Genomic DNA, 21,249 nt, shown 5'->3' on the forward strand with positions numbered 1-21,249 from the left:
GAACTAGTCAAACCACACGACTTAGTTGTGGCAGAATCCGTCGGGTAGCGATATATATCTTGATGCTGTGACCACCATCTTATCATCGCCGATAGCGGCATGTCTACACTTTTCTGTATAAGGCTGGGTACAGGCTCAGTGCCAAAGCTGAGACAGTCCACTATGATCTGCTCAATAGTGATGATTTCCAAAAGCAAGTTGTCTCTATAAATTAGGGCCCAAAGAGTCCAGTGAGATGGCTAGAAGACAGCACATGCCAAGGCTTCGGCTGCCAAACACGCTAGATGAAAGCGGTTAGTTCCCACATCATGGGACTGATATAAATTCTTCCCGTCCGCCGCGAATTTTGAATTGCTTTTCTCTTTCTTGTTTACCCGGCAAATGAGAACACCATCTGCTTTAATGTAAGCAGCTATTTTACCATACAAGCACAACTCGAAACAGAAAATGCCGGACTCGTAGACTGGTCGCTGGCGATCCAGACCTTCATTTCTTTTCAGGGTATTAAACCCCAGCCGCGACAAGTCCCTCATGGCCAATCATCCATGTGCGAGCGTCGTTAGCTGTCTGCCTCTAAATACCCAAAGCAATGGATGACAATAAGCATGTTGGCGTTTTCTACGAGCGACTCGCATTGTCTCTCGATGATCTTGTCGTGCGTCAGCATGAAAGTCGTCATCCTACATCCTTAAACTACATTATAAACTTGGTAGAGAATACTGGCACTGGAAGCCAACTTCGACACAAGATATTGTGCTCTGGTTATCAAGACCGGCATCTCTGCGGACCTGTGTCTGCGATGTCATTATCTATTCTCCCAGAATGTGCTTTTCCATAAACAAATGCTGGTGGATCAGATGAATGGATCAGAGAAGACCGACCGTTTGTAGCTGTCTTGGTTATTCCAATAGGTGGTGTCATGCTGCACCTCGGGTCCGGTGGCTCCAAACTCCCATCCAAGCTTGATCTTCGTCCACTGCATGAGATGGCTTGCAATTTTCAAATGTCCGAAGTCTGTTGGATGACCACCCGGCGAGATATCGTTGTGCTGTAGAATTCCCTTCGTGTCGAAGTAATGCACGTATCCATTCTTTTCGAAGTGCTGGTATACCTTCTGTACTTCGGACTCATAGATCGTTTCCTGCACCCAGGTTGAGCCAGATTTGATGAAATTACCCCAAAGGGACTATTGAAATTAGCATAAACCGATCGACACGTGAGAATAATGGCGTACCATGAGGACAATCTGCGCATCAGGCCAAACGCCATGCACGTTCTCCACCATCTTAACGTAGCTCTGGTAGTAATCGTCGCTGGGGACATTATTCACTGTTCTAGCATCGTTCGTACCCAAATTGATGATCACCAGGTCAGCCACACGATGAGCGGTGAAATTCCACGCTTCAGGTTTGTCGCCGAAGGCTGCATTCGCGCGGTCGCCCACATCTGAGGCACGGGACCATTGATATGTCTGGAGTGGATGGTCAGTAACACTTGTTTTGTGGGGAGGATGGAATATACCATGCCGCGAGCATCGCCACCATAACATTGCTTGTCTACCAAGCAAATTCCGGGATACGCCTGCGCTAGTTAGAATGTCGGTACCATGTTAAACAAGAGGCTCATACAGTGATCGTATACTCAGCATTGCCTAAACCGGCCGCGAAGTTAAAACCCCACGACGCGAGACCCTCATAAGTAGCGTACTGCCCTGATGCGAGCCTTCAAGTCGATGAAGTCAGTAAAGTTTGTAGGCCCTTTCTGATGGGTGCAAACTCACGAATCTCCAATGATCTCTACAGTTCTATTGAACTCTGCGGCTTTTACCAACCGCGCGTCCGAAGCAACATAGACGCTATCAATTTGGACTGTGTGAATCGTAAGTAACGAACATCAAGTCGAACCGGCGAAACTTATCCATAGCCCCAATTCGTCACTAAATTGGTCAGTATAAGCGCGTATAATTTTACTTTTTATTAACATACCTCGCAGTTCAAACGTCTTGTGATCCGTATACTCTGTTTCATTCAGTGCCGACGATCCAGGCTCGACAAACTGATAGGCTGAATTGGCCGTAACATTCGAAAACTCCCAATCAAGCCCACCAATCCTATAACAATCAAATCAGAAACAGTGTCATAGACAATCCAGACGAGCGTACCGATAAGCCACAAGTACATCCTTCGACGTGTGTTCACCAAAGCTCACTGCGAGCTGCCGGAATGTCAGCCACTGATAGAGCTCAACTCCAAGCTGCAGTAGAGCATACCTTATCGCCCGTAAATCCAAACTTGACACCAGGAACACTGGACCAATTAGTTATTGTCACCAGAAAGAATAGCCAAAACATACGACCACCCTAACGAAACCAGTTAGCATCATCTTCCAAACATGACACAATCTATCACTCACAAGAAGTATAAGTACTATCCCACCTCCCCTTGTACGAGATCTCCGACGCGTCGGCCCCGTAACTCTTCCAAGAATCATCAACAGACACCTGCTCAGCCTGCCCAGGATAAGGATTCAGCCTCTCCTGCCCATTCTCCAAGATTGTAGCAGCAGCCTGGAACGCCCAAGCCAGCGACAACAGCGAAAACCGCATCCTAAACACCGAGATACAACCGTGCTTTCTCAAATCAAACACCCAGAGACAAGAACCAAATAATAAAAACACACAACCTAGCGAAGATCATCAGAATTTAAATCTAAACTAGCGTCATGCAAGGGAACATACTCCTTTCTTATTTCATTTGTGCAGAAAATCTGATTTCATTTGGTGGCTGGGATGGCATGTACTGTGGTGATCCTGGGCTCATTCAGCTGTGCGATGGCTCGCCGGCTTTCTCCATTTTCGCGCTGCGTAGCTGATTAAATGCCGAGTTGGGTGGTCAATCACTTCCTTTCTGAGGATTTATTTGATTTAGTGTGGGTCGTGAAGTAATAGATCGCATGATGGGGTTATTTGAGTGGGCTGGTGGTTCTCTTTGTACTTGATGTTGATAAGGGGGTCCGTCTTGTGTTTGAGCGATCTGGAATATGAGTTGATCTCAATAGGAGCAAAGGATGGAGACTTGTTGCTTCCTTTCGATTGTCAAGAGCGAACACGTGACGTCATGGACATATGTTCCCGATTGGGAAGTCTTAGTGACTAAGCTGTTGAGACTAAAATGTTGATATATCGCTCATAGAGTAGTGTTTAGTACAGCCCTCTATGAATATCAGTTGAAAAATTCCGTAGTCATATGTGAATGCAAGTGTATTGCAGAATTATCTCAGCTTATTGTCCAGTTACTCAACTTGCATTATGTAGTTCAATTCATGTATGGCGTATGCGTCTTCGTGAATCGGTCATTCTAAGTGATACTGTCGTCCGAAAGGGAACGGGCAAAGGGAGGAATGACAGGGGGATATTTTCCGCCTACTTTGTGTAAAGAATTAAATCTCAGAAGTGAATTACCATTCAATCACCTCGATTGAAAAGGTCCTTTCTCGGAGACATCGGTATATCAGACCATCAGTAGGACTTCACTAGTGACCTTACGAATATATCCACGCTAAAATGAATTTACTGATTACGCAGTGCAGTTATAAGATGACATTTCTATGCACTGAAGGGAAACCCCCGGAGGGGGGTGGGTGCAGACGAGTCGATATCATGATAGAGTATGTTGACAAATGAGGCGAAGACCCTCAGTGCTGGCCCACGCGATGTTGAAGAGGCCGAAGCACAGGCGTATGATGCCTACCAAAGGTACCTGGAAGTAAGTCCGGGGTGGCCTGTGCTTATGCTATGACATTGTATGGCACGAAGTGCCGGGCATGGTTTTGTGCCACAAAGACGACGACTATTTACAGCCACTATTGGCACCTATGTGCTGGGGGACCGTGCCCAATATGTCGAAATACATGGCACAGATGCCTATCTGATCACGGACGCATTAATAACAATGAGACATATACGACAATCTATAGATTAGACCGCTAGTCGAAGCAAAGGAGCTCACATTTGATCGTCAGCTCTGACATTGAACCAAAAAATGAAAAGTCTATCTCGTGAACCCTCCCAGAGACGCTGCTTTTATTTATACTACCCGGCTCTTGGGCGGTGCTGGACCGCAGGTGTCGGCAGCCTTGCCCATCGATCTGCTTGCTATATGCAGTAGCTTCCGATTCCTCGTTATCGGTGGCCTGAACCAGTTCAGGGAGGAAGTGGTCGATCTGTGCCGGCCCTCCCGACAGCGGGCAGAAACTTCTCATCGTCTTTAAGAAGTATACCGCCACTGCATTCGAATCGTTAACGGCTTTGTGGTTCAAAATATGTGCAGATAATTATTGTTGTACTTGGAGTGGCAATCGCTGGGACGTTGAATTGAAACCATGATGGCATAGTGAGAATGCCCTATTCTAGTCGTTGCGGGCTGTTGAACAATGCCAATATAAACTTAATAGAGTGAAGTATGAATACTTTCTTTTATACATACATATATCCTAGGAATGGTAATGCTAAATTTAGACCTACTCATCCACCCTCGTACTAGTAGTCGGCGTCTTCAAATCCGCATCTCTTGGCCGTTCTTCATCATTCTTCAATGAGCCACCCGCAACCACCTCAGCACCAAGGGCTTCCTGAAAAGCCACACGTTTGGGCAACAAGTATCGCACATCGATAAAACGCAAAACACAAGTCATGACGATGACAAGAACTAACAACGCAAGAGCACTCTGCCAACCGTACCGATAATATGGGGCCTGAGAGGCCGGCCAGACCAGGACCTGCGACCACGCCGAGATGGCATAGTATCCGGCGACTGCAACACCAACGACGAGAGTGCGCGCTTCAGGATCTTGTGGGATGAGGTCAGAAAGCCAGGCAAAGATAAGTGGCGCGGTACCGAGGCAGGTGTGTGCAATGAAATAAGATGCGTATGCGGCGGATACGTCAACCGATGTAGGATGTCGCGTCCAGATGCTCATGATGATACACGGGATAATGCCGATGATGCCTTGGAGGACGATGAGTGTCCATCTCGTTTCGAGGAAGTCGGACAGCAAGGCCCACACCCATACGAAGACCACGTTGATGGCTGAGCCGCCGATGGGGATCGCGTTCACCTGAGAGACACTCCATCTTGGGCTGCCGTCTGGTCTCTTGAGAGCTTTCAAGAAAAGCGAAAAGTACACGTAGCCGTATGTCCCGAGGACGGTTGCGATATATAACACCGCGATGAAATAGACCACCCACCCCGAAAACGTGCGCTTGACACCAGCCCATGTCATTCTCTTCGGCTCTGCGCGGCCATTACGTGCTAATCGTTCCATGGAGAGTTCGGCATGCACTTTCTTGAACCAAAATGCACGGGGGTTTGGCCTGTTCGGCAGATCAGGAATCATGAAAAATCCCAAGAATCCCCACACCACAGTAATGATGGCGTTGATCACGAACAGCCACCGCCAGCCTGCTAGTCCATGGTGTCCCTCCATGGTGTTGGTGATGGCAGTTTGTAAAGCACCGGACATCATCTGTCCCGCAGCTTGACACGACTGATAGAATCCCATGCGTTTGGCAAGCTCGGTGGGGGTGTACCAATACACTATAACCTGTTGGTCTTGGCTTATAATCGCGTGGTGCAGATATTACGAAAACGGGAAATGGAAAGACCTACTAAATAAGGTCATCATTCCAGGCCACGCACTACTTTCGCAGAGACCGAGGAAGACTCGCAGAACGTATATCTGCTTCGCACTGTTACACATAGCAATCAACCCGGTTAAAACTCCCCAGGCGATTTCCAAACCAGGTAGCCAGAAACTGGGTCGGACATAGGTCAGAATGATCTGAGAGGGAATGAGCATGACGCAGTAGGCGGCATTGAAGTATGTCGTGAAGCTGAAGAAGTTAGCAATATGTTTTAGATGTCGGGAGAGCTTTTTCACCCACAGATTCAGCTCGTTCCCAAAGAGATTCAGGTCTTCCTTCATGCCGGAAACGTAGGCATTGTTGATGTTCTGTTGATCCAAATATTTGATAACTGTGTGCCTCTTTAGCCCTGTAGTGTTATGGAATCTTTATTTGCATCGTTTACCTTGAGATAGACAACCGAAAGTCAATAGAAATATGTCCAGCCGTCGAACAAGCGCCTTCTCATCTGGGGAGCGAACATGATGCCTTGCCAACGCCGTGCGACTAAACTTAAAGGACACCATTGCTATGCTCAAGGAAGCAAAATGGACAAAAGGAACAAGAACCATTTGAGAAAGGAAGATTCACTAATTTATTGTTTCCTATCTTCATGATCCACGTGGTGCAGGTGCGATACGAAGCTCCACCAAGACGACTCATATCAATGCCGATCCCCTTGCATGAGCAAATGCTGTTTTTGGACGTGTGACCTCGGGGAGAAATCAGAGAAGAAGCGTGATAAGAGCCGGCGATGGCCACCAATCGTGAGGCTGCTCGCCACATACCCCGTATTATCTCGGCAGGATTCCATGGCCAAGACTACTTGACTGCTTTGAATACCCCGCTTAATGACTGCTATCAGCGTGCACGGTGCACTTTGCAGGTCCAAGCGATAGCCGACCCGATCACCGAACTCTCAAGTTTAATCCCAACTTTAACACTTATTCGGCATGATGACAGGGTTGTTATAGTCATCGGTCGCTAACAGCGGCCGTTATCGCAGTACACAATACCCCTCAAGTTTCCATATATCCGCCAAGCTACCACATAAAAGGTACCCTTAGCCAAGCATATCTCAAGCTTCGCACAGCCTCGGCATAATTAATATTTACCTTTATCAACATTTAAGCAACTATGTCCTCGTCTCAAAATGGGTCTAGCAGAAGTTTACCTAACAAAACCCCCTGTCTCAGTTTCTGGCAGCGAACTACCCGTGCATTTCCTCTGCTACATGCAAATCGAAACACACCCGTTCCTTCTAGGTCCAAGTATGTAGTTATTGGCTCTGGGATTTCCGGTGGCCTTACAGCGTTCGAACTTATCGAGGCTGGCGTTAAAGGGGAGGATATCATAATACTCGAAGCGCGAGAGGCAGCTAGTGGTGCCAGTTCGCGAAATGCTGGACACGTACGACCGGGTACGCATCTATACCACGAGTCGTTCTATTGTTTATTTGCTAATCGGCCGATAGACGCATTCCGAGGATTCAGTGCATATGCAAAGGTCCATGGAGAGGAACAAGCTCTGAAGATAATTGCCAACGAGCGCCTCGTTCTCGAAAAGGTAGACGAATTTACCAAGAAACACGGAGTACAATGCGATTTCAACCTCACCACAACATTCGACGTATGCATGACCCCCGAGTTTGCGGCGTATGAGGCCGAAAGCTTCGACGCGTACAAGAATGCAGGAGGCGATGTCTCGCACATCAAGTTCTATGAAGGCGAAGAAGCGCAAACAAAGACGAAAGTAAACGGTGCCGTCGCAGCATACGAGTGGCCAGCTGGATCCAGTCATCCAGCAAAGCTCGCACAGTTTCTCCTCCAGGCGGTTGTATCGCGCGGAGGGAAGTTGTTCACGTTTTGTCCGGCTACTGAATTGAGGCGTAACGAGTCGGAGCCAGAGCTCTGGGATGTGCATACGCCGCGAGGAATCGTGACAGCAGAACGAGTTGTCCACTGCACGAACGCCCATGCAGCACTTTTGCTGCCGCATTTGGAGCCTTATATCCAGCCAAACCGCGCTCAGGCGCATAGCTTGATCCCCACGCCCTCGTTCGCGGCAGAGAATGCCCTTCGGAATACCTTTTCGCTGCGTTATAGTCTACATCATTTCTACTCCTTAATTCAACGGCAGAATGATGGTACACTGGTGCTAGGTGTATCGCGATCAAACCCTACTCTGAGTCAGGAGACACGAGCTAGTGTCTATAGCACAGACGATACGAGCTATAACGAGGAGATAGTCCGAGATGCCCTCCAAAGCTTCAACCAGATATTTCCTGACTTCGACAGCGCGAGTGCCGTGCATGGGGAGGGTCTAGATCACGCCTGGACTGGAATCATCGCCATGACGACCGACTCCGTACCGTTCGTTGGAGCAATTGAATCCCTGCCGGGGCAATATATTTGTGCTGGGTTTAATGGGCATGGTAAGTTTTAAATCTACCTTTTGTGGCCATGGCTCAGTGTTGAGATATTACAGGTATGGCACGTATATTTACTTGCGCACCGGGGATTGCCAAAATCATGCTCGGAAAGGATTGGGACGATACAGGTTTGCCCGAATGTTTCAAATTCAGCGAAGAGAGACTCACTAGACTGTCCACCAAGACTGTGCAGTCTGTGTGGTGAATTCGTAAGTGATCTTGATCGATTGATAATCTACAGGTTGCGGGGCTGCAGCAAGAGATTGGCAGATTCAAGCAATGCCAAAGAATTTACATAGAGCTGTGATCTAGCAGCAGAAAGGGGAAATCGCCTTGTGAGCGAAACTCGTGTCATATAGTTCGTTTGTCTATGCCGCAAGGTCTATACATTCTAATGTGTCCAATCATCCCTCCAATGGAAATCCATAACCAACCATCAGGGCAGGCTCGTCAATACTATGGTGTTGGTAGCTGTGCAAGTGTCAGAAAATGTCAACTGAATTGCCAAGCGGGGCTGTAAATGTTTCCTACCTCAAAACACCAACGGCACCAGGTTCAAGCATCATAGAAAGGGGAAACTCCATGGGGTATCCAAGCCAGCGCTTGGTGAAAGCCCGAAGCAAGTGGCCATGTGCCACCAAGAGCACGTCACAATGCTTCTCGCCGTGCATGTTGTCTTTGTGAAGCTCACGAATCTCTTTAATAAGATCGTCAATGCGATCCGTGACCTCTTGAGGAGACCTAATAGACCTCATTAAACGTGCTCATGCCAGATAGAATCAAACTACTCTAGTCACCCTAGGAAAAGACACTTACTCTCCCTCCTCACAGCCATCGCGCCAGATATCCCATTCCTGCTCGGTATCCAGACCATGCTCCTTTCGCAAAGCCCGGATCTCCTTCGTCACCAATCCCTCGTAAAGACCGTAGCCCCACTCAGCCAGTCTGTCGGTTTCGCTGACCTTGTTTGCGTCTCTGAGCTGCTGCTTAGCAGCATCAGAGAAAGCAATCTCGAAAGTCTGCATAGCCCTCTTTCGAGGACTAATATACACATGAGCCAGGTGGGCCGGGTCAATTAGTTTGCCCGATCCAACAATCATCTTGCCAGAGGCAAGAACCTGCTTCTCGCCATCTTGAGTGAGTTCCAGCTCAGTGACACCGGTGTACCGGCCGTTCTTGGACCACTCCGTCTGCCCTGGGATAGGGGTCAGTATAACGCCCCACTATGACTATGTCTACTCAATTTGGATCATACCGTGTCGGTAGAGGAAAACACGGGGTGTACCAGCGTCCTTGTCAGGCATTGTGTAATGATATCACGAGTATGTTAATGTGTTGCTGGATTGCGATCCGATTCTCGAACAGCTATGGAGGTCAATTGTTTGGGAAAAGCGCGGGTCCGCGGGGAGAAAAAAAAAAAAAATCCCGCCGCCCCAGTTATTGACCTTCACCGGTGCCCACTACGTATACTAGCCCCATACAACCCGTCCAATGGAAAAGAATCTGATAATCTCGTGCACTCCGGTAGGTGTATCGGTTTGTGGTTTTGAAATTTATGTGGTTGGTTCTACTGTACTTAAATTCCTACTCCGCGGGGTACTCGAAGGACTTTATATGTAGGACGTCATTTTTGGCCACCCGTAACTTCATAATAATTATTACTAATTTTTTGCTATCTAGAGCTGAACAGCTTAATTTATATTTTAAATCTCGAATATCTATCAAAAAGATAAAATCCATATGATATAAGGTTCAGTGATATGTGGATTGTCACGGTGTCTGCCCCGCGATTCTGAGAGGTGATCTTAATATCTACAGATCTACAGATACGGATAACTGTACACTGCCTAATCCAGATAACTTAAGCAAAACCGCTATACAACCTATCTCTAGCATTCATATACATTAAGGATGCTAATCTAAGGACCCGCGTCAACTCCGAAGTCGTGGCGGATTCGCATTGCGGACTTTTCATAGTCGGGCCTCTGTAAAGGCGCTGTATGCCCTGATCGCAACCGTAAACTGTCAATTCCAACACAGGCCCTTTTCAGAATAGGAATTAACGCCTCCTCTCTTTTTCAAGCCGAGGTATATTAAAGGCGGAGTGAGATCACAGAGCACACATAGATCTGCACGCAAAAGTATGCATTCTCCCTTCTACCCTGCAAGGTTTCACGAACGCGCAACTTGCAATTCAGCTGTATACCAATTATGAATCGCCCGAACATCATAACTCATTGCCACAGTATCGAACACCTTCAGATGCTCCTTGCACAAAGCCCCGTTATTCGATAATCGGCTAACCCATTTACCATGCTTTCTAGCCGCCGTCACGATCTTATCGATAGCATCGACAAACTCGGGCTCATCACCTTTGGCGGGAACATAACCAAGGAGTGAGAGGGCAAGATCATTCGGTCCGATAAAGATCATATCTTGGCGGGAATTAGCATACTATTCTTAAACTTTGTGGGGGCTATCATTATCACTAACCAACACCAGGAACAGCACAGATGGCGTCAACGTTCTCGACTCCGGCTTTCGATTCAATCTGAACACAAGTGATGAGTGTCTCATTTGCCGTTTTCATGTATGTTGGCATGTCGACACCGTAAGCGATGGCTGGAAACGCGGAACCTTGCCCTCGAAGACCCTGAGGAGGGAATTTGGCATGAGAGACAACGGCCCTGGCTTCTTCGGCTGTATTGATTTGGGGTACAACGATACCGCTTGTAACTCTTTAGTACTGGAATGCCAATATTGGTATGTCACTTACTGTGCACCAGCATCCAATGCTCTTTTAATTAAATCCGCGTGAGTCATTCTGAGACGAACAAGGGGCGATACTCCCAAAGAAGCAATAGCGGCAGTCGAGCTGTGCATGGAATCGTCGCTTATATGACCATGCTCACAGTCGATGATGATGCCCTTTACGATCAGTAGCGTGTAATTGAAACTACCACACATCGGGAAATACTCACATCAACGCCCGTCTGAGCGACAATTTGCGCCGTGCGAAAGGACGGAAGCCCCAGGAAAGTCATGACGGGTTTGGAGTTGGTTCGTAAAGCATTAAGCAGTCGTAACCGCGGGTTTTGAATTGCGGTTGTTATGGCTGATGTATATGACATTTTGTATTAGGAGTGTTCTGTGATAGATCGACCGAAGCCCTAACACCGTTGTTGTTACGAAGACGTCTAGAAGAGACAACGCTGGAATACAAACTTGGAATTTTAACTGATGTGGTGACATTTTGGGCATGGGAGAGCAATCGAGATATTCAGCATTCAATAACGGGGAAATAGTTATATGCCGACGGCAAAACTGAAAGACCCCGACAACCACCTTTAGCGGGTCTCGGCAAAAATCCTCCAAAATGGTGTACGGAGCATAAATGTGCTCCTTCTAATACTATGGCATCTATTGTTCCGACACTATATGAGGCATTAGTCAGGTCATGTTAAGTTAAGGAGTGGGAGGTTGTTCCTTTGGGGTCTTCTAACTGTTGGTGCCTTAAAGGCACAAAACAAGTTTACTTAAATAGGCAGTAGACTATGGCTATATTCTACAGTGTTTTTACAAACTCTACTCAAGGTCAAACTCAACCTCCAACAAAGGGGCTCTCGCTCAGATTCGTGTCTTTGTCACAGCATAACTATATAATTGACCTACGGCAAGCTAACCGGAATGCGTGCCTGCCCGGACACCGTGACATGCTCTCAGTTATATTAATAAAAGCCACACAATATGAAATTGGGCACAAGCCTTAGCTGAGAAACTTTAAGTTAGGTAGACTAATATTAACAAACCTAGGTATTCCAATGCTGCACCCTTTAAAATAGATTTATTCTTTCTTTGTATTTCAGTTTAACCTGGATAGGTTAGTATTAACAGTTTAACCGTTCCGGAACGCAGATAATACTCATGCTGCGACGGCCTCCGCCGAGGTCAAATCGTTGCTCCCCCTACAGTCCTGGGGTATCGGCGATGCGCACAACATACTTTGTTGCTGAAGCATTACCGGCCTGCAAGTCTTGCAATGCTTCTTCAAGTCCTGCCAATCCGTTGAGGCGCACCTCGTGGGGATGGCCCGTGAACCAACCCTGGGCCAATCCCCTGCCGAAAAAGGCGAAGAATGCAGCGCCAAACTCGATGTTACCGACCGTCTGTCCTGCAGCTGCAGATTGGTGAACTGATCCAACATTTGTCCTTAACAGCTGGACTCCCTCTGGAACTTCCTTAGAATCAATTCCTGGAAGGACGACGGTGATCTTCCCTGGTGCAGTAAGCACTGCGCCTAAGTTCCGGTAGGACCCCTTCTCGGAGACCGCATCGTATGCATGGTGAATTGGCAGGCCACCGGCAGCAGCTTTGATGTTTTTGCGAATCGCTTCATCCCCTTCACGGTAGTCAATGATCGTATCGCCCTTAGAGCGGTCAATCAAAGTCTCGACGTACGAGGCTCCTTTGCCGGCCACTGCGATGATAGGGTGGATGTTTGAGAGACGAGCCAATTTTATCGCGAAAGCTCCTACAGCTGAAGAACCGCCATACACAACCAGAGGTAGCGACTCCTTTGCAGGATTCCAAGGAAGAGGCAAATTCAACTCCTGAAAAAGTCCGATTGCAGATGTCATTGCAGCGAGAGGAATCGTGGCGCCCTCTGTTTGATGTTAATCGGAGTACGAAAACAAACAATCAAGATTCTTCATACCTTCGAAGCTGGTTTCCTCGGGTAGATGGAAGGTCGTGTGCGCCCAGGCAATGGCATACTCTGCATAGCTGCCCCCGGCTGTAAGCATCTCATGGAAAGCGGCCACTCTATCACCCTTTCTGAAATTTGGCACTCCCTCTCCCACAGCCTCGACGTAGCCAGCAATATCATCTCCCTGGTTTGCAGCAGGCGCATCGGGCTGCCATGTTGGCACCTTCCAATCCTTAGGGTTAGTGCCAGATACAACCACCTTGATCAACACTTGGCCAGGCTTCACGACGGGAATGTCAACGTCACGGATCGCGACAGTGACTGATTTATCAACAACAGCTTCCTTCATTGTTCTGAATCAAGGTGATATTTTTGTTCAATCGGAGATGCATGGCAGCATCCCTCGCTTCTTTATCACCGGAAGCTTCCGGAGGTCCCCACTCTGATTTGTAAACATCGGCTATTCTGAATCAGCATTTATACTGGTTCACCACTACATAATTCGCTTCCTGCACAATCTTCTAGGTCCAGAAAATCGGATTGCGTTTGGACATAAGTTTGTCTAGTGCGGGTGGAATGAGGCGTTTCTATCACGCAATATTGTATCAAGTCTTCATCCTTGAACATCTATAGACTAAACCTCAGATTCCAAAAACCTTTTGTACCAAAACGACAGCTTGATAGATTATCTGGACCCACTCAATCTTGCACCTAGCTTGTATGTATAGACACCGTTTATATAGTGACAAGTATCAGTTTAGTAGCGATCTCGTAGGGCACTCCATCTTAAGGCCAATTATGCTCAAGATGTCATTCCACAATCAACAACTGTTAAGAATCTATTCAGCTAACCCTTAAACCTTACGCTGCAATGTGTGGTAACCAAGCTTCTCTCGCGCCTCAGCGATCGTAGCACCGCTAGCGATCAATTCCCGGATGCCAGCTTCACTCTTCTCGATCCTTCGTGCGACTTCGGCCACCTCACGGGCGCGATCTCGCGGGACAATAACGACACCATTTGCATCGGCGACAACGATGTCGCGAGGGTTGACACGAACCTTGCCGATGCCGATTGACTCGTTGACACCTCCCACTTGAACCCGATCCTTGCCAGTTCGCATCCAACGGCCAGCCGTGAAGAGTGGGTAGTCGTCGTCGATGGCACGGTTCACATCGCGGCACACACCATCAATAACAGTTCCAGCGATGTCTCGTAACCCGGCATACTGAGTCATTATATCGCCCCAAACGGTACAATCTGTGCGACCACCATTATCGATGACCACGACATCACCTATGGCAACCTCGTCGATAAAATCACCGACACTTCCAGGTGGATCGCTGGCGGGTACGTAACGAACAGTGAAGGCCGGCCCGACGGTAACCTTTTTGTAATCGGTCAAAGGCATTATACCGAACGCCTGTCCTGGAATGCCGAGTTTATCAAGTGCATCAGAGACACCAGGGGTGTCTGAATCGGCGAAAAGAGCTACTAACTCTTGATCTTCGGGACTAGCTTGCTTGGGGTTTCGTTTGGAGGCTGGCGCGACTGGCAAGACTTTTGATAGTGGTGCATTTTCGCGAATGGCTTCGAATTGCTTGTCGTGCATGACTTCAGACACCGGCTGACCGGCTCGAACGGCCTCGACCATCCTAGCCTGGCGACGGTCGATCCGCTCGCCAAATTCTAGGACGTCCTCAATACGCTGAGCCGGGACGAAGACTGTCCCGCAACGATCGGCGATTACATAGTCATCTTGGTGGACCGTGACTCCTCCCACTTGCAAGGGTATGCCGGAGTCGACCTGCACCAAGCGATTGCGCGCACTGATCATGGTGACACCACGACCGTAAACGGGATACCCGACCTCACGGCTGCCGTCTATATCACGACTCATGCCATCGATAACGGTTCCCCGGATACGCTTTTGTTTCGATGCATTGGCGACGATATCGCCCCAACATGAGATGCCATCTATGCCGCCCGAGATGACAAGAACGCGATCATCGGTCGTTACCGCATCGATGACCGGTGTAAGTAGATGTGTTGTGGGAGCAGTATCAGTTTTTGGGCCCACTTTCACTGTGCTGGCACGTCCAACTATCTTAGGACAGTCCCAGAGTGGTCGCAGGCCGTATGTGGCTCCTTTGAGGCCGAGGAAATCTAAGGCATCAGACACGGTGTTGGTGTCGAGCGCTGAAAGTCGGTCCAAGATGCTGGATTGGCTCATGCTGTCGAGTATGATTAGCTGTTGGTAATGTAAATCAATGAACGTTCGTTGAAGAGGAAATGGCACGAGTGAGTACTGGCAGAGGCTCTGTTGATATAGGAAGCAATCAGCTTTGTACCGTCATCGGCAACTGGCCATGTTGCCGAAGCTCGACCGAGCGAGCGGGTGTTGAGGTCAGCAAAGACAACCGGGTAAATACTCCGCTGTTCTTCTTACTGCCAAGAGTCGGCAAGTTGCCATTACACCGGGACTATGGAGGCCTGAGCAGGGTCGGTGTACTCCGTAAGTATGCTCGAGCGGAAGAGGCAATAAGGTTGCAGATCGGGCTGGGGGACTCCAGACAACACACAGGGCAACCTTTAGCGGGGCGGTGCAATCTTGGCAACCTCCCCTCCAGCGTCGTGATTCTGCGCTTTGTGCTTGGCCTCACTGCCTCAGGGCCCTTAGGGAGAACCTTCCGCGGAACCCAACTAAACAGATCGGGTACGATACGAGCGCTTGGTAAGCACGGAGAGAAATAGTAATGCATGTCTTCGCTGTCAGCAATCACGTGTGGACCCGCAGAGCGCTGGGTTTCGCCAAATCCGGTAGTATACGAGAGAGGGATCACCTATCAGGAAGCTGGAAGCCCTCAGCCTCAAGATCGCCGTTCAGCTTGGTTGGAGCGCAATGCCAAGCATCCCTCCCATAAGGGTTTTGGCTCCGAAGTAGTTATTTAAAAGACCGCGCAGGAACTTTCAATTCCACTGGTATCTGCACTGAACCTTCTAGCCAGATATCTCTTGCGTTTGTTCTTATAATTGTGTTTCTCTAGAGAGATGTCGACATTAATTTCTTCATATCTTCTTGGTCTTGTGGCCTGCGCTGCCGCGGCGCCTGCAGCCTCACGAGCTTCGCCCCATGGCACTCGGGGCTACGGCGAGATCCAGTGGAAACCTTGCGGCGACCTCGGGGTGAATGGGACAACGGAACTGGAATGCGGTAGCCTTGCTGTTCCTCTCGATTACACTGAGCCTGATTCCGGGGAGACCCTCAACCTCGAGATCCTAAGGGCTCCGGCCCCAAACCAGCCCTCGAAGGGAAGCGTGTTCGTCAACTTTGGTGGCCCGGGAGCTAGCGGTGTCGCTGAGATGTCCTTGTTGGGGTCTGTCTTGAGCATGTACGTGTAACCTATCGCATGACATTGTCTCAAATGGAAAGCTAACCTAAACCTGGATAGATTTGTCGGAGGCTCATACGACGTCGTTAACGTAGTACCTCGGTGAGAGAGAACAATTCGGATCCCGAACAGCTACAGCAAAGCTAACGACGCGCGACAGAGGAACCGGCAATACACTCCCATTCTCCTGCTTCGCAGACGAACAGGAGCGAATCGCAGCCGCCTTGAGGGCCCCTTTCGCTACAAACGCCTCCGATACTGCCCTCGGACAGGTCTGGGCCGAGGCTAAAAACAGAGCAGATGCGTGCGTTCACGCGCAGAACAAGACGGGAAGCCTTATCGGAACGGCCTTTACAGCTCGGGACATAATGCAAGTGGTCGACACCCTTGAGGAAGACGGCAAGCTCAGATGGTGGGGTACGTAGCAATCGCTTGCAAAGGATTCGAACCACACTATTTTTACTGATGACACATTTCTAGGCCAGTCTTACGGAACGCTCCTCGGATCGACGCTCATTGCCATGTTCCCGGATAAGATCGACAAGGCTGTCCTAGATGGTGTCGTCAACGCGCATGAATACTACCATATGTACGTTGTGCTTTGTTTTTGCTCTGAAACGATGGTTATGCGCAGTTCCGTCTAACATGTTGCTTTCTTAGCAATGTAGAACAGGTTGCTGGTGCGGACAGCGCCTTTTCCGGGTTCTGCTCCCAGTGTGTCGATAACAAGGACAAGTGCCCTATCGCCGGCAACCGTACGGCCGAAGAGCTTGAGGAAGATCTTTACGCGGCAATGGAGGCGTTGAAGTCCAAACCCATCCCCGTATCCGTGGAGGGCAAAGGATACATCGTCGACTACGCAACCATCAAGGGGACGATCCATTACGCCTTGTACTTCCCCGCAACGTGGCCCACACTAGCCGAGAAACTGGACATCCTGTTTTCGGGAAACATCACGGGCATTCTTCCTGACCTCGTGGCCCCCCTGCCAGTCACTCCGGACGCGGATGCTATCCAGGGGATCAAGTGCAGCGACAACCAGGAGCCTCTGGAGACCCTTGAGGATGCGCTCCCGGGTGTCGAGGCGCGGGCGGAGCTGAGCAAGATTGCGGGCGACATCGCTGACGTTAGTGCGCTGCAGTGTGCGCGCTGGGGAATGCCAGCGAAGGAGCAGTACACCGGCGACTTCAAGGCCAAGACTCAGAACCCGGTCCTTCTGGTCAGCACCCAGCATGACCCCATCACGCCGCTCGTCTCGGCCAAGAAGATGAGCGAGGGCTTTGAGGGGAGCGTGGTACTTGAACAGGAAGGTTACGGAGTAAGTTTTAACACCCCTATCAATTTCTCAATTTTCACCATGGGCTTTCTAACGGGGCGCGCTTAGCACACGATCATTTCGCAAGGCTCTGTGTGTACTGTCAAGGCGATAATGGCGTACCTTAATGACGGCACTCTGCCCGAGCCTGGTACTGTTTGCAAAGTCGACGCAGTGCCATTTTCGGGAGAGAGTGGAGTGGCTGCTGTCCTGGAAGAGCTTACCAACGCCGCTTAAGAAGAATCAGTAGCACATAGTAGAGTCCTTGAAGGCAGGCAGGTGCATGGTTAATGTTATCATACTTCGCTCCTATTTTAGTCAACCAGTGGCAACGGGAACATTCACATATATTTTATTTTAGAGTAGATGGAATACACACGCCTGTATAATAACTTAACAAGTCCCCTCCAATAAATATCTGCTGACATCGCGCTCGAGATGATTCTTTACAAATCTACTTGATAAACATATTAAATAGTTTTAGATGGATAACCTATATAGACTTTACACCATCAATAATAATCTACAATCTACAGAATGTTGTTCTGAAGTCTATATCCTTCATGTAATACGTAGTCACCTGTTGACAAACCTGTCCCTTCTTTTGACGGCAACCATTTCAAAACACTATGGTTGTAGAGATGATTTTATTTTCCCTGCATATTGCTAGAAGTTTAGTATAACATCAAGTGCATGTTATTCTGCCCGGCTCGAATGTTCAACGGGTCAATATCATCGATTTCGTGCCGTTGTACCTCTCGACCATATTTAAAATGGCCTCATTGACGATTTCCGGGTGTGTGGCACTAAAATAGTGGGTTCCTCCCTCCACGATATCCAACTTGGCCTCCATGGACCGGGTAAAAAGCCTAATCTGCTCTGCTGGAATCATGGTGCCGAGCTCTGTATCTAAAGTGCCCTCAAGACCAGTTAGTTCTTTGTACATAACTGAGAGGGATGATAATGAGAGGTCTGTTGGGTATGGGAACGCACGGAGCTAGCCTATAGCCTGGTCCATGGAAAGAAAGATCAACTGTGGTAAAGGTACTCTCTGAATAAAAAGAATACAAATGAAGCTGGAGAGACACAGGCTTCCTGGGGCCAAAGAAAATCCATACCAACCGTAAATTGTAGTCAAGTGGCCTCAACTTCAATAGTATAGACATCCCCATTCTGAGAAACCACCTTGATTTGGACACCATCTTCTGAAACGAAAACGTCTCGACCAGCCTCGGTTGTGAAATGTGCATCATTTAATTCTTCCCCATCGCATCCACCAGAATTCGGGGTCGCATCGTGGACACGAATTGGACCTTGACCGGAAGCTGTGGATGTTGACACCGTATAGACAAGTACTCCTGTACTGCAAGCCGCGATATCCGCGCCCTCCCTGGCCCTGACCTCAGCCACAATAGCGGTAGTCTCATCCCGTTTCACAACTACTGCCTTAACACCCTCCTTAGTTCCGACCGCAGTAACAGTGTGTGTTGTCGATCCAGCACCATCCACACAATCAAATTGGTCGTCGGAAAACCATCCCAGTTTCCACTTATGCCATGCAAAGTAATCCGGAAGTCCACCACTAATCAGACCCATAATATCATGACCGCCAACATACATCGTGGCCCTACCGCCATTCGAGGGATACAAATCCGGCAGTCCCATAGTGTGTCCGGTCTCGTGGTTCATGACTAGGAAGCCCCATGAGTTAGGAGCATCCTGACCAAAGGTGACAGTTTTACCGATGACTGTTCCGTCACCCGCAGTAAGCTCCCCCATGTAGGTAGGCGAGAACGAGATGTGCTTGGCTGCCTTGGTCGGGACGATATAGAGAACATCAGTGCCGCTGAAATCAATGGCTTGACCGACCGAGTTGAGTGCATCTTGGATGTACTTTCCGTGGAGCTGTGCGGTGATGCCTCGGTCATACGGGTAGGAGGTGGACGGATTAGGCATGCGGTAGAAACGAGAGGTGTCGGCAGTGATATTGAGACTGAGTTGACCAAAGGAAGAATGCTTGTACCAGTCTGGTGCACCAGGAACGAAGAGCTGGTATAGCTCCTCAGTAGTATCCGAGGCTGGTGCATCAGGGAAATCAACGAATATCATATAGGCGTTGATGGTACCTGTACTTGGAGCAAAAGACTGTCCTGTGGCACTGAAGCCCTCGCTGAGAGCGGCTGATGTGGACTTGAGTTTGCAGGAGTTAGTTCCAGGTCCACGTGAGTTAGTCACACGAGGTGAATAATCCTGGAATGGTGATCGAGTCTTGAGAGTATGCATAGAAACTGAAGAGGAAGAGAGCGGGCATGTTTCAACGACCTGCGTCACAAGGCAGAGTAAGGCCCAGAAGAGGAGCCCTGAAAGCTGATCAATTTGGACTTTCATCTCGCTGCTTGTTCCCTTCACTAGAGTGATTTGTGCACGCAATGAAGTCAATGATTGACTGGAAATCAAGGCTTTTATATACGAAGGCCGTGTTACTCGAGGAAGACTCCAGCCAGCATTCAATCATGTTGAAACAATTAGAGCAAGGCATAGAATCATGTTGAAACTATTAGAGTAAGGCATAGGATCATGTTGAAACTATTGGAGCAAGTCAAAGAACAAGGCGTGATCTTTGTGTGGTATGATGCTAAGCAAGTGGCATCCTGTTCAAGTGGGACCTTACCTGGGAGGGTATCATCATGAAACAATTAGACTATATCGAAGGGAAACTGTCGATCTCGGTGTTCCATCAGACTGGTGAAACATAAGAGCGGCACAGTTTCCCAACCGCGGTAAGTTGTTGCGGACTGGTCAGTTTCAGCCAAGCGCTTGAGCACAATATGAATGCCAGCTCTACTGATCAGCACTGTAATACTAGATTGACTCTAGGTTTCCGAGACCATATCGGTTCTGGTTAATTCTCACGGTGGACCGCTGCACTGGAGCCAACTCTCAATCTAAATTGGGTGGCCAAGGATGGAAGGTAGAATAACAAATCATAACATTGGACATCATGGCATCGCGAACCAGTCGCTCTCTGCAATACGCCATTTAGCATATTTCCAGGGGTGCGAGAAGTACGGAAATGACCTAGACTTTCCCGTAGATTTTGCAGCACAACGATGTTTCCCTTTCTAGAATTGCGCCTAAAGAATTAACTGAATGCTGTAAAAGTCGAGCGATAATTACTAGGATTCCGAAAGCTCTGCTCAGGTAGTTTTAGTCCATTGCTTCGTTCTAAACAACTCCAGTAGAAGGGATACCATTATCATAAGTATGTGGACGAGAACAAAAGCAATAATTGATCTACATTTGGATCACAATAGACGCCTCATATAGCGCATTCTACTAGAGACAACATTGTATATTGTGCGTAACAGGCCACGACAGAACCTGGCAGATGTGACCTATTTAATCTTCACCAAGCCAAGGGGGTTATCCGGTGGAGCTTGGTGTGTGGGACTATTCCTCCAGATTTATATGGTCACGTATCATACGCTTCTTAAACAGGGTTCTTGATGCTTGGCCGCAGGGGAGCACATATTCACAAAAAAATAACCGCTAGATGGCGATGAATCTGGCTTCTTGCAACAGTTGTTCCAGGTTGCTGCCAGCGATTACCACCAATCATTCCTCAGTACACCACAAACTACGTCCTACCTCGCCATTCGGACTAAAGCACAAGTCAACTTCTAACCCTCAAAGTCCTTATGCTCGACAGAAGGGCGACCTGAGCCAGT

General features: G+C 48.6%; 9 protein-coding genes across 9 annotated transcripts; 2 read left to right on the forward strand and 7 right to left on the reverse strand.

Annotated features, from left to right (window-relative positions):
* Positions 1-693: 693 nt before the first annotated feature.
* On the reverse strand, positions 694-2,605 carry F9C07_2262232 (GDSL-like lipase/acylhydrolase domain protein; the record flags this gene model as incomplete). Its single annotated transcript, XM_041295052.2, has 10 exons — positions 694-1,186; positions 1,235-1,471; positions 1,522-1,581; positions 1,629-1,722; positions 1,781-1,868; positions 1,986-2,110; positions 2,162-2,214; positions 2,270-2,306; positions 2,353-2,359; positions 2,413-2,605. 10 exons carry the CDS (start codon positions 2,603-2,605, stop codon positions 854-856), a joined length of 1,227 nt encoding a protein of 408 aa, XP_041149910.1. The 3' UTR covers positions 694-853.
* A 1,913-nt stretch (positions 2,606-4,518) lies between these two features.
* Positions 4,519-6,252, reverse strand: F9C07_5294 (putative allantoate permease; the record flags this gene model as incomplete). The annotated part of the gene is made up of 4 exons (XM_041295053.2): positions 4,519-5,594; positions 5,667-5,890; positions 5,942-6,032; positions 6,087-6,252. The coding sequence occupies 4 exons, from the start codon at positions 6,250-6,252 to the stop codon at positions 4,519-4,521; spliced, it is 1,557 nt and encodes a 518-aa protein (XP_041149911.2).
* A 581-nt stretch (positions 6,253-6,833) lies between these two features.
* F9C07_2103223 (FAD dependent oxidoreductase) lies at positions 6,834-8,316 on the forward strand (the record flags this gene model as incomplete). The annotated part of the gene is made up of 4 exons (XM_041287352.1): positions 6,834-6,951; positions 6,993-7,100; positions 7,155-8,114; positions 8,168-8,316. 4 exons carry the CDS (start codon positions 6,834-6,836, stop codon positions 8,314-8,316), a joined length of 1,335 nt encoding a protein of 444 aa, XP_041149912.1.
* A 199-nt stretch (positions 8,317-8,515) lies between these two features.
* On the reverse strand, positions 8,516-9,415 carry F9C07_5296 (phosphoglycerate mutase family protein; the record flags this gene model as incomplete). Its single annotated transcript, XM_041295054.1, has 4 exons — positions 8,516-8,582; positions 8,643-8,852; positions 8,928-9,306; positions 9,367-9,415. The coding sequence occupies 4 exons, from the start codon at positions 9,413-9,415 to the stop codon at positions 8,516-8,518; spliced, it is 705 nt and encodes a 234-aa protein (XP_041149913.1).
* A 294-nt stretch (positions 9,416-9,709) lies between these two features.
* F9C07_2280532 (2,4-dihydroxyhept-2-ene-1,7-dioic acid aldolase) lies at positions 9,710-11,749 on the reverse strand. The gene is made up of 5 exons (XM_041295034.2): positions 11,093-11,749; positions 10,888-11,039; positions 10,605-10,840; positions 9,792-10,546; positions 9,710-9,727 (listed from the first exon to the last, which is right to left on the reverse strand). The coding sequence occupies exons 1-4, from the start codon at positions 11,240-11,242 to the stop codon at positions 10,284-10,286; spliced, it is 801 nt and encodes a 266-aa protein (XP_041149914.1). The 5' UTR covers positions 11,243-11,749; the 3' UTR covers positions 9,710-9,727; positions 9,792-10,283.
* A 327-nt stretch (positions 11,750-12,076) lies between these two features.
* Positions 12,077-13,165, reverse strand: F9C07_5298 (putative quinone oxidoreductase; the record flags this gene model as incomplete). Its single annotated transcript, XM_041295035.1, has 2 exons — positions 12,077-12,774; positions 12,826-13,165. The coding sequence occupies 2 exons, from the start codon at positions 13,163-13,165 to the stop codon at positions 12,077-12,079; spliced, it is 1,038 nt and encodes a 345-aa protein (XP_041149915.1).
* A 505-nt stretch (positions 13,166-13,670) lies between these two features.
* Positions 13,671-15,047, reverse strand: F9C07_5299 (ribonuclease E inhibitor RraA/Dimethylmenaquinone methyltransferase; the record flags this gene model as incomplete). The annotated part of the gene is made up of 1 exon (XM_041287365.1): positions 13,671-15,047. The coding sequence occupies one exon, from the start codon at positions 15,045-15,047 to the stop codon at positions 13,671-13,673; it is 1,377 nt and encodes a 458-aa protein (XP_041149916.1).
* An 818-nt stretch (positions 15,048-15,865) lies between these two features.
* Positions 15,866-17,758, forward strand: F9C07_5300 (TAP-like protein-domain-containing protein; the record flags this gene model as incomplete). The annotated part of the gene is made up of 6 exons (XM_041295042.1): positions 15,866-16,206; positions 16,267-16,308; positions 16,367-16,623; positions 16,687-16,795; positions 16,867-17,524; positions 17,591-17,758. 6 exons carry the CDS (start codon positions 15,866-15,868, stop codon positions 17,756-17,758), a joined length of 1,575 nt encoding a protein of 524 aa, XP_041149917.1.
* Positions 17,759-18,085: 327 nt separating this feature from the next.
* On the reverse strand, positions 18,086-20,726 carry F9C07_2280534 (uncharacterized protein). Its single transcript, XM_041287366.2, has 2 exons — positions 18,644-20,726; positions 18,086-18,440 (listed from the first exon to the last, which is right to left on the reverse strand). Exon 1 carries the CDS (start codon positions 19,907-19,909, stop codon positions 18,656-18,658), a length of 1,254 nt encoding a protein of 417 aa, XP_041149918.1. The 5' UTR covers positions 19,910-20,726; the 3' UTR covers positions 18,086-18,440; positions 18,644-18,655.
* Positions 20,727-21,249: the final 523 nt, after the last annotated feature.

This window comes from Aspergillus flavus, chromosome 7 (genome assembly GCF_009017415.1).
Source record: "Aspergillus flavus chromosome 7, complete sequence".
NCBI lineage: Eukaryota > Fungi > Ascomycota > Eurotiomycetes > Eurotiales > Aspergillaceae > Aspergillus > Aspergillus flavus.